The sequence below is a fragment of the Anguilla anguilla genome, chromosome 9, assembly GCF_013347855.1.
Source record: "Anguilla anguilla isolate fAngAng1 chromosome 9, fAngAng1.pri, whole genome shotgun sequence".
NCBI lineage: Eukaryota > Metazoa > Chordata > Actinopteri > Anguilliformes > Anguillidae > Anguilla > Anguilla anguilla.
This window is the reverse complement of record NC_049209.1, coordinates 29,398,776-29,411,440: the sequence shown is the minus strand read 5'-3', so window position 1 is coordinate 29,411,440 and position 12,665 is coordinate 29,398,776. Positions and strand designations below refer to the sequence as shown.

Sequence of the window (12,665 nt, the reverse complement as noted above, 5' to 3'; positions counted from 1 at the left end):
GGGTCTTTTAGTTGATAGGGAGCCAATGAGGACAGGTATGATGTGTTCATGGGAATTGTTATGAGTGGCAATACAGAAAGCAGTGTCTTGGACTAGTTGAAGTTTGTTGGGAAGTTTGGTAGGAATGCCAGAGGGAACAGCACTAGTGTTCCAACCTGGAGGTGACATGGGGGTCGATGATGATTTCAGTTTGAGTGGGACAGTGCAATCAGAAGAATCTCAGTTTTATTACTATTCAGTAATAAGAGATCTGCCTGGTGACATGTGGGTCAGTTGGGGGGAAGAAAAGAAAGAGTTGAGTGCCAACAGCATACCATGATATGACTACCTAAGAGCAGAGATGACAGGGCCTTGAGATCTAGTGTAGAGAGAGAAGAAAAGCGGACCAAGAATAGACCTTCGGGAGGCCCATGTGGAGATACTGCGAGATGTTAAAAAGGCACCACCCCAGGCAACTTGGAAGGAACAACTTGTTAGAGAGATTGTATACCAAACCAGGGCCATGCCACGGATCCCCACCGCAGCAAGGGAAGACAGGAGAATCTGATGTTGAAGACTGATCAACATTGTTGAAGACCAGAGAGAGGTCAAGGAGTATGAGGACAGAGGAGAGGGAGGCTGCTCTAGCAGAGTGAAATGCCTCGCTGATTGAAAGGAGCACTGTCTCTGAGTGGTTAGGTCCGAACCTCGATTGATGTCAGTCCAGCAAGTTATTATCTGAGAGGAAAGTAGAGAGTTGGTAAGAGACAGCTCATTGAAGAGCTTTAACCAATGAGAGAAGAGCAACAGGGCTGTAGTTAATGACCGCAAAGGGGTCAAGAATAGGTTTCTTCAATAGGGGGGTGACATGAGCTAACTTGAAGGAGGAGGGAAAACATCCAGTAGATAAAGAGGAGTTCACCAGGGAGATGATGAATGGGATGGTGTAAGGACATTCATTCACCAGGCCAAAAGCAGAAAAAAGCCCCAACTCAGTTTAAAAGTTACCCAATCGCTAGTATAAAACTCCACAAAAGATCCCCAATGGAGGAGAGTGGATATTCGCCTCCAAGGGAAAAGTCGATGTCACAGCAACAGCAGCCAGAAGGCAGAAGAAAATGCATATCATAAATCATAAATTCTGCTTTTACAGGACTTAATCTTCACCTTGCAACAATTTAACTCACGCTAACTAGCCTAGTCTGCTTATGTGAAAACATCTCGTAACCTAGATTTACACCCCTCTAGACATCTAACTTTTGTCTAGATTCTGGTTTCTGCTTACTGGGGAACTAGATTACTTTAGAACTCACTGCATGCAGATGTGACCCTGTTTATGAGCGCCTTCTTGACTTTCGGGTTTGAATCACCACCTCCTCCAGTACACCCACCTTCAATGGAAACCATAGGGAAATTACCCCCTCTGAATCTGACTTTCACAGCTTTCACACAGCTTAAAGCACTATTCAAACTCAGGCCCTGCTGGTCCTCAATGTCTTCACTAAAGACACTGAGGACCACCAGTATTGATTGTACATTTATCCTGAATAAAATATGGGCATCCCTCTTCCAGGAAGAATATCTAATACACTCCTGAGTTAAGCAATACAAGAGCTATAGGATGAGAGGACCTCTTGCCACACTCACCATTCCAAGAGCATGGAAGCTTTTCTCCACACTGCATTTCCTTGCTTCTGGCTCATTCCAGTTTACAGTCACGTCTGCAGATGGATTCTCACAGTCTGCATTTTCCAGTGTGATGTCTCTTGATCTGAAATCAAAATAATCAAGTTTTTCAATATTGGTAGAAATAATGAAAGGAGTATGTTGTTGCTTTTGCATATTTTCTTTTTGTAAATTCCAAGATAATTTACTTTCATATGAATATTTATGTAATTTTTGCATGTTATAAGTGCCATTTCATGTGACAAAATCAAATGATGTACCTGGAATGAATATTTCCAATAGGGAAGGAATATTTTGTTCATGAAATCAAATAAATCTAAATCGCATCGACAAAATTCAATTTTGTATGTAACAATATTTTAATTAATTTTATATATTTTATTTAACACACAAAGTTCATTTGGCCCATTTTGTGGTTAGAAGAAGGGAACAACACCCTGGATGGACAGTTGATGGGTAAAACAGAATGTAGGCTATGCCACAAATTCAACAATAGAAACTTCCCACACGTCATGTAATTAGTAGTATTAGTGAAAGCAAAGGCAATATCTTTTCTCTACCATTGACAGATTACTTAATCCAGCTCTGGTATTTTATTTTGGTGGTGATTTTGTTCTGCGTGTAAGGAGTCTACAGCATTTTTTCAAGAATAAATTTCAACAATAAAATATAATACAACACTGTAGCAACACAGGTACTGTAGAAACAACACTGTCCAGAGTTAGTCATGTGAAACTGCTATGAATTATTTTAAACAGCTTTGTCAGAATTTATACCACTCACAATGAAATGCAGTGACTTTCAAGAGGTTAGCACTATTCTCTAATGTAGACATTTCACATACTGGCTCTTGTGTTACATTAATGCACCAAAGCTAGAACATTGCCAGGATTTTTCTTATTGTGGAATAGTATCCTTTTATTGTACATAAGGAAGACTATGGGGTTCTAGTGCCTTCATGGGCATGGAAAGTACTAATCCAAATTTACCGTGTGCTAATATGTGCTAGATGAATGTAAAATGTCCCTTTGACTAATTATAAATAGCAACATTTTTTCTGTATGATTACATATTTAGGTGTGTGTACCAAAGCATATGTTATAATGTTTTTTGCATTATGTCATTTGTTCCTATACTAACATTTCTCATGGAGCTCTGGTGAAAAAATCTAATTTTTAATCTAATTACTTTATAATAGACAAAAAGCATTTTCAGAGAGGTTTTGGATATGTTTTTGGACCCCTAGACATCCACCTCCCTATACTAATGAAACGACAGTAACTCCCAATTGAAAAGGATGCAAAAGTAAGTCTTGTGACTCAAAACTGTTGATTTGTAGAGAAATATATTATTTTACGATTTACAGAAATGCACAGTTTAGCCTTTTGTATAGATCTGGAGACACTAAGGGACACCAAGGTACACAGCTTACATTTTGCTTTATAGTCCTTTAGTAGTTCTGTGTATCACCCTCAGAATTAGCACACTCGTGGTCAATAAGTTAATGATCCAGGAAATGTATAATTTTAGTTTGGCCTATTTTAAGTTGGTGACTCTCAGTATTTCACTGAAAACTAAAGGAGAACTTGCAGTTATTGCATTATTGGCTGGATTTATTTTTGTATTTGTGGCACTTCATGTATGCCTAAATTATGAAAATAATCTAAACCAAATGGGACAAGGGTGTTGCTTCATTTAAGCCATTTTACGAGTCCCTGTGATGCATATGGACAAGTCTTCGGCCACACTGAAACATTCTAATTAAAGCCATTTATCTAAGCAGTAAGTGTTTACTCATTGGGGGAAAAACACTACATAACATTGAAGTAAACACAAAGAAATGCAACTAGAATTAAAAGTAACAAAGACTTCTTGTGTTTTTTTAAACAATCAGTATTTTGTGTGGCCTCCTTTGACTGCAAATATGAAGTGATTTTCTTTGGTAGACTGCCGTGTCATTTTTCGTTGTGTCAAGTAGTTTTCAAGCCAGTCTAATCCTGTGAGACATCCACTCCAAGTAGGTCTTAATCATGTTTGCAAAGTGTTTGGGTCGTTTTCATGCTGATAGTTGAAGTTATTGCCAATCAGTCATTTTCCAGAAGGTACAGCATTATGAATCAAGATCTGTTTATATTTCTCAGCATTCATAATTACATTGACTTTGACCAAATACCCTACACCATTGGCTTGAATACATCCCCAGACCATGACAAATCTTCTTCTGACATACCGGTGTCTTTGTATACCAAAAATGTAAAATTTGGATTCATCCCTCAATAAGGCTTTCTACCACTGGTTGTCGCCGCATGCTTTATAGTCTATCGCTTGCTGCATCCTCTTATGCTCATTTCCTCTTTAGACAAGAATGGTTTCTTAACATGGCCAACAAGACCATTTTTTGTGAGACTTCTTCCCACGGCTGAAGCATGTACTTCGGTGCCAGATGACTCTGCCAGATGCTGAGTAAGCACTTCAGTGGATTTCATTCTCTCCCTCAAGGAAGTGGCCTTTAAGTACTGTTCATGAGATGCAGACAGCTTAATTGGGCCTTCCACTGCGACTTCGGTCTTAAACTTGCCCAATTTCTTCAAACTTCTCCATGACAGCTTGAACACCACATCATGAAAATCTGAGATCTGCAGATGTAGCAATGTTGAAGCAATGTTATCATTTTGTGTCTGTCAAACTGTGTTAGCTTAGCTATTTAAAAACCACCCCTTAAGGCACCCCAGGTATTTTATGGTTTTGTTAAATTCTACCACCACCTAATCAGGTTCAGTTAATCAAGACCTCATTCAGCTGATTCAGGTGTGCTGCTGGTAGAATTTAAGTACATGAAATTGCTATGCTGCCTTGAGGAGAGATTTGGTTTGAGACCCAAACCTGTGTTCTTGCGTTCTGTGATCTAGCCATCTCACAAGCTAAAATTTTGTAAAACAAGAAATTATTTTCTTTTTATTGAATCAATGTTTATTTGTTTTATCTTTTCTTGAGAATATGCTATCAAGAGAGATATAGCGGAAGGACCGAGCTGTTGTTGTTAAGCACGGAAAGTCTCCATTCTAAAAGGTAAAAACCCATTGAAAAATAAGCAACCAAATGGAGAATCTTCATGCATATTACAGCACAGATTGAGCAAGAAAACATATTCTGAGTGAAGATGTTGTTTTAATTGTGTTACAATCTAGAGGGAAAAACAAAATTACATTGTTTCTAAAAGGTCATGCTGTGAACATGAGTTTAGTGTGATTTCATCAGCTTCTGCTCAGGCCAGTAGAGCCCATTTGCCTATGATGAAACCATACCCCTCCAGTTTGTGTTTATGCCAAGTGCTACGAAAAAAAATTCTGGATCGCCTGCAAGGTGCCCTGAGCCTCTGGTAACCATGGAGACCAGGCAAGTCATCAAGGGAAAGAAAAGCAGATTTACATTTTAGCAGTTCAGAACCAAAATGATTTAACTGCACGAACTAACCAAAAATACTTAAAATCATACATCGTACTATACTTAAATGCTTTTCAATGTTAAATGATTATTTTTCCAAGTTTCACACTTTCCAGGTTATCCACAAAAATCTCAAAAGACTACTGTGAATTTAGGCACAGAATCTGAAGCACTTAGCCAATTTAAGAGCATATACAACTCAGTCAAAAATTCTGTACTGCCCTTTTGGCGACAATGGCAGTACAAATGTGCTTGGGAGCTAGTGAAATTGCTAATGTTGCCCATCTCAAACCAAATATTTTGTCTCCACCCAGTTTTGTAGTTTCATGGTCTGCAATGAAGGCATTTGCATCTACATGGGTCAGGTGGTACAATACATTTTCAATTTGCATACATTTACGAGGTACTCTTTTCCAAAATTTACACAGATTATATTCTTAAATTGAAACCATGTATACAGCAGAAGCAATTCAAGTACCTTTCTCAAGGGCATAATGGCAGTGCCTCCACTGGGAAATGAACCTGCAACCTTGGAGCTGCAAGTCCAGTTCCTTAACCAGTATGCTACATATGATACATTGCCACCCAAACAAGTGCATATATGAAAGGATTTTTAATTAAATTGTCCCATTTTAAAATCTCAATAAGAGAAATGACACTTTTGAAATATATGTTTTATACCCAGTGACTAAACCAATGTAAATTTGGTTCTTGTTTTGTGTTTCGGTGTTCTTCACCATCTCTATTTGCTTTTTTCCCCTTTAGTTTCTTACAGTAAGACAAAGATGAAAAATTATTACAAATCAGTTGAAAACAGTATCAATATATTGCATGAAAAACGTTTCTTTTCTTTTTTTTACAGAAACTTGATTTATGTTCTCAATGTCTTCATTATAGTAGAGTTACATAAAGCACATTTTTATCACAAAAAATGAATGACACTTTCATTGTTAAATTTGATCTAGCAGAGGTAAATGGCAACCAGTAACCATACTGCTTATATTGTTTGGAATTGAGAATATATAATGAGAATTTCTGGCATAAATTTATTTCTGTTTTGCTTTTAAATCGCAGGAATGTCCTGGGCATATTTGGTACACGCTAACAGTTTCACAGGTGCTACTATGTAAACAGAACACAAGAGTTAACAGATCACAGCACCAGCAAATATAGTGGGTGGTGTATAAAGCAGGATTTGGAACTAATTTTTTGAAAACTTGCACGAAACAATTTAATGGCATTTACATAAATAGTTCAAGATGAAATCAACCGGAAATGTATTGGCTTTGTGATTTTCAAGCACTTTCAAAGATTAATTTTTTCAAAAGTCCCAGTCCCCTTCTCTGCAATGCCCTGAAGTTTTACTGTTGTTTTTGTTTTTGGTGAAAAAAACGAGTGCACACACCCAGTAACTTCAGGAGGTGTTGACTGATGCCAGTCAGATTTGAAATAAGGAGAAAGCCACACACTCTTTTTGCACCGATATACCGTTTATCTGCCGACATTTCTGCACGCAGAGCCTTTGCCACGTTCGTCTGTTGTTTCTGGTAACAGAACCAGAGCTTTTTATGGTAGGAGCATGACACTGTTCAGGTACAAAGACTGAAAGAACAAATGACGTTTTGAACAAACTGATCATTTCTACAAATACTGCTATAAAATGTTTTGATAGACAGTTGTGCTTGACCATCATAAGGAATGTTTTTGGTGGTCTTTACAATCCCCTCTGGTTTTAAACAATTCCTCAAATAAAAATGCTTTATCTTAGGTGGCGTTTCAGTGTAAAAATGGACGGAATGGCATCTGCCGCAGTCACTGTGAAAGAGTTGATTTCTCTAGTAAGCTCCTCAGAAGGTGCAAGTAGAGTCAACACGTTTTACCTTTAACATGGGTTACCTTTATAAGATTATGTTGAAAATCCAGATCCTGAACATGTTGCACTTGCTAATTATTCATTCATCATATAAAAGTATGTTGTTGAGCCTCTTCACATTGATAGCTGACTATATTTATTTGAACCGGAATCCCCAGACGAAGAGATAAATTAAATTTGTGTGCACACAAAATAGTCTGAGACGTGAGGTCCTTTTTGAGGCTCATGGGGTGTTACTGACACTTCATCCCTAATTTTGCCTGCATTGCAGTGCTCCTCCAATGCAGCAAAGATGCTTGGACTGAGGAGTGAGAGATGGCATTTTCCATCTGGCCTTGGATGACATTCACCAGCATCCCCCAGCATAGGCAATACCATGCCATTTTCTATTTTACATGTTAACAATTCATACACAATTCATGTTACCATTTTGCCATAGACCGCATGAGTTTCAGGAGTGCACACCTGATTCATGGCTGAGAACTTGAAAATGACAACAACCACAAAACCTACATCTGAATCAAAACAGGAAGCATTTGAAGAAATTGCCTTACCAACAGTTAAACATGGGGTGCATCTATTATGCTTTGAGGCTATGTGGCAGCCAGTGGCACAGGAAATATTACGTCAGTGGCAGAACAGATTCAACTAAATAGAAACAAAGTCGAGAAACTCATGTCCCAGAGATAGTGAAGAAATTGAATCTGAAACGAGGTTGGATATTTCAACAAGACAATGATCCAAAACATACCTCAAAATCAACCACTTAAAAGAATGAAGGTTTTGGAATGGCCTTCACAGACCTGTTGCATCCCAGATGATGTCAGCCAGACAGAGGAGCCAGCACAAGCAACTGATGATGACAAGCGGTTTTATTTCATGTGAACATGGGAGCAACATCACTACACTGACTCAGTGAATAAACATTCCTTTATACATTTAATGTGGTTCATGTAACCGTTTGATAAGGAGGTTACGCCATAGATAAAACTGCTGGGAATGATGACTAAGCATATGTTCATACCTAGAACATATGTATTAGTTATACAAGCTCTGGCCTTCTTATCTATATGTTACACATTTCAAAAGCATAAACATTCAACACTGTAGCAAAACACACTCAAAAAACTTACTGTATAACTAATTGCATACTTACTATTACTAGTCAGTCCATATTCATGTGTGTACTGCACATATAAAATACAAAATAATATTTATGTTATAACCTAAGAAATGGAGGAATATCAGCAAGCAACAGGAAGGTATTTAATGATCTAGTCCCTTCCCAGTTTTTATATTTAAACTTATATATTGTGAGCATTTGGTTTGTTTAAAATAATTTTAATTTGAACAGAGAGAAACAAACATTAGTAAGTTAAAAGTTTTTCAGAATAAAACCTATTTCTACTGGTAACAGTAGAACTACCCTTTAGAATTTTATTAGTGTACTATATATTAATAATGCCGCAGGTACTAGTGGCATGTGTTGAATTATGATTAAGAAGTTCAACTTTTTATTTGAAATCATACAGTATGGCACATGTACTGTAACATGTGCCTGGTTGAAATGGTGAACCATTACAGTACCTCTGCTTCCTGTTGATTAGACTGGACATAGTAAACCCTGGACCACACTAGAGTGAAAGGTTCTCTCTCTCTCTCTCTCTCTCTCACACACACACACACACACGCACAAATGACATTAAAGCAAAGAAAGTCATAAGTCAAGGATCTTGTGTCAACATTTACTAGAATGTTACTATATAATTTAACTTAGTTCATTCTAGTTTTATATTACTCCTAGGATAGCACACCCTGAAGATCCAGTATTTTCTTTTAAGTTAACTATCTAGGAACAAAGCAACAACCCCAGTATGTATTTATCTGATTAAAGATTGACAATATTCTAAAAAATTATGGCAGCTACTGTAATAGGAAACCAAATTGGCAAGGAGGTATTTTGTTGTCTGTTCATACCTGTATCATACCTCTCCAAATCAACAACCTCTCTTGCATGGGTCCAAATACAGGTCTGTTGTTAGCAAAACAGCTTGCTTAAAGTAAATGAAACCATTTATAAAACCACAAAAGCTGTAGTACTCGAAATACAAATATACACCTTTGTGTCTTTAAGCCATGGCAGATTACAACATTAGGCCATATCAAAAACAAACACAAGTGGAGTTCACAATGTTGATGTACCAACAGTCTAAAAATCTGAAAACAAAACAACACTCCAATTATGGTAACTGACCAGCCAGAATCAACCCCTGGTGTCAAACATACCATGAAAACAAATTCTCATTGGTATTAACCTCTGGTTGCCATATTGACATACTGCGAAGATCTAGTGTTCACAGAGATATTGTGCCAGATTTATCTGGAGGGTTTGTCTGAATTGCATATGCCCAAACAGCCTAAGCATGCATTTGACCGAATCCATCTGAGAGTCTTTCACCCTGGTGCAGTGTGTTTTCGAGAAAACACACATGCATGGCCAGTTGGCCACACATTTAACCTTTTTGACCTTTTGCAAAAAATGAAATATCGCTTGAAATAAAAGGATGTTTGTGCTCAGGATCACCTGTATAGTCCATCTGGTGTACAGACCTCTATCCATGTAAATAAATAATTTGGCTATTTCTATTTTACCGCTCCCGACAATGTTATCCCTTTAAAATTAAAAGCCTACTGCTATATCCAAGTCCTGGCTGAATGATGATATGTGTAGCATTAAGATGGAATGTAAAACAGCTAAACATAATGGAAAGTGTTCATGAGAATACAAAGATATTTTAATAACTTTCAACAATGTTGTCAAAGATGCAAGAGTGAAGAACTTTTCCAAACTTAAACCTGAGTTCTATTCAACACAAATTATTGTCTTATAAACCTCTCCAATGGTAATACTGAGTCATATCCTGTGGATTGTAAAGTTTCAGTCATTATTTAGCAATAAGATTTATAACATCAGAGTTTAGCTTTCTGCATGGAGTACTATAATCATAAGAATACTTCTGTGTTAAATGCTTTTGAGCTCAAATCATCTGATGATCTCGTAGAGTCAGTTTCTTACATGAAAACTTTGACATATCTCTTCCTATTAGTTTGCTAATGAAAGTGATGAAACTTGCCCAGACCTTCAAGCATTCATAGAGTGTCTATAGTCACAGGTCTGTTCCGCATTATAATCTGCAGTGGTTCAGCCTAGTCCTCAGAATACAAAGATTTTGGTCCAACGAATTTAATTAACTACAGACCCATTTCAAAACTTCAATTTCTTTCCAAAATTTTTGTCAGGTTTTTGTTCTTCACATAATGCAGATTTGGTCCATTGATCATACAATTTTAATTGAAAGACTTCTCCAGTTAATTACTGGTCCCAGGTGTATGACTAAGCAAAATAATCTAATTTTGGCTCTCCTCCAGGAACTTCTTTGTTATTTTATACCTGGAACTGAGATTTCAGTAGGGTACAAGAAAGTTAGTCCAGCGCAACTACTATATCTAAATATATCTATGATTAGGCCATTCCTGTCTGTGATTGATACTGAGGTCATAGATGCTTTTCATTCTTCTCAGCTTGATAATTGCAATTATCTGTACACATGTATGAGCCAAAATGCATTATATTGTCTGTAGTCAGATAAAAATTTGGTTGCTAGTAACACACTGGCCTCCAGTTTTAAAAAATTAATAAAATTGTACCAATTACTTTTAAGGCCAGGCTTGGTCAGTTCCCAGAATACACTGCCCATCTCTTGAAGGCATACATCCAACCATGCTCCCTTAGAACCTTAACAAAAGAACCTTTTGTTTGTCCCAGCCACAGAAAACAAAACAGGATCCAATTTTATCTTCCAGATTTCATCAGGGTCTCTGACTCTGTATCTTCTTTCAAAAAACACATTTTAAACTTGCTTTCAAATATATCTAACCATTTTGGTTCTCACCATATCATATGTAGTTATATTAATTTTAGCTGCATAATAATAATAATAGCAGGAAGCAGCAATTCCCTGGTCTAAACATAAAAAACCAGTCATTGGAACTGACTGCATAATCTTAATATAAACATCAAACTTAGAAATAATGTATAACAATTCTATCAGAAAGCAAGAGCCATTGCATATCTTTGCTCAATGATATCATTGCTTAGATCTAATTATTTCCTGACATCATACTATAGCTGAGATCAACTCACAACATTTGGATCAAGGTTTAACACTGTTCATCGCAGGGCAAGCTCTTTAGATACCAGAATACGTAGCTAAAGTATGTTGACAACCATGTGTGGAAGAGTCACATCTACCAATGATTCTATTTCAAATGAATTAAAATGTTTTAAAGACTCTGTGGAGCAAACAGCCAATAACGAATAAATCTATGCAATAATATTGCAGACTGGGACACTCGAAACTCATTTCTCATTAAAGAGGCTGATCCTGAAAAGGTCAACAAGATAACAAGCCACATAACCAATTCTAAGGCCAAAGATATCTATAATATGAATTCAGCACTTGAGAAGGAAAATGAACAGTAGTCCAGCTATGAAATTGCCCATCTGGTTAATGTATCATTTAAAACAGGACCCTTCCTAGAGACCTGGAAAATAATGATTATCATTCCTATTTTTAAATCAGGCGAGACATGACACCCAATTATGGACCCAATGCCATTCTCCCAGTTATCTCTAATAATTTGACTGAATTTTCCCACCATTTATTACATGCTTAGTTAAAAAAGCATGTACTTTTGAAATATTTTCAACAGGGATATATGCACTCACATCTAATACAATCACATTTTAATACTGTGTGTTCCAAATGCTGGTGTTGTGTGTTTATACATGTAATTAATCAATACATTGCCAGCTTTGTAAATACACAAATGCTTCTATAAGCAGTCACCAGCCGATACTGCTACATCCTTTCATTTAAAGATTAACTCTTTGTTGTGATCATTCTTGGCATTCGTTCCATTACTTCTCCTTGTAGTAAACCAAACAAATGTCACAATGACCCACCAATAGGGTAATTGTACACTCAATTATCAGTCATGTTTAAACAGATAATTGAAAGTGAACAGTGACACCTAGAGGTTAGTTAGGAAAATGGCAAGCATTGTTGGGCTGCATGGCCTGGTCTCCTCATTATGTTATGTTTTAACGATCCAAATATGTTATGTCCCTCCAAGTCACACGGTTGTGCAAAACCACCGACATTGTAAGTCAATGACAATTACAAAATAGCTATAAAAATAGAGGATGAAAATTTGCAAAACCATATAATCAAAACCGCTTCAGACTTATCAGTGGTGATGATAGAAATAATGCCTTGTGGATTATTGAGTAATTTGATGCAACTGCTCCAAGAACAGTATCGCTATTCAAAACAGTCAGACACTTTTAATATCATCATCTGCTGGTCATTACATGGTGAAAATGATTTCTGAACAAGCTTTTTGTATATTTTGTAATTGTGACTCACCAAAATGATGGATCTATTAAATAGATACCAATAAATCTCTGACTTGCAGTAATAATATTAATAACACATGCTTCATGGTGCGGTATCCTTTTTTTGCATTTAATTTGGTTTTATATGTTTCATAGCCATATTGATAAAAATATTTTATTTGCACAATAAAATTTGTCAAATTTAGTCACTGAAAAAAACTGAAA

The 12,665-nt window shown here is 36.7% G+C and overlaps 1 protein-coding gene across 8 annotated transcripts in view; it reads right to left on the bottom strand.

Moving 5' to 3' along the window:
- Positions 1-12,665, bottom strand: part of LOC118235712 (zinc finger and BTB domain-containing protein 20-like) — an 85,916-nt gene that overhangs the window by 41,047 nt on the left and 32,204 nt on the right. For 3 of the 8 annotated variants that reach the window (XM_035433366.1, XM_035433364.1, XM_035433362.1), the window contains exons 1-2: positions 7,734-7,836; positions 1,627-1,750 (exon numbers count right to left, since the gene is read on the bottom strand). Coding sequence is in view for 5 of the 8 variants with exons in the window: in XM_035433362.1 (XP_035289253.1) it covers positions 1,627-1,663 (37 nt within the window). In the remaining 3 variants the exon portion in view is untranslated. Of the gene's footprint in view, positions 1-1,292; positions 1,371-1,626; positions 1,751-7,733; positions 7,861-12,665 lie in introns of those variants that run through there. The other 5 variants (XM_035433368.1, XM_035433367.1, XM_035433361.1 and 2 more) reach the window with 3 other exon arrangements.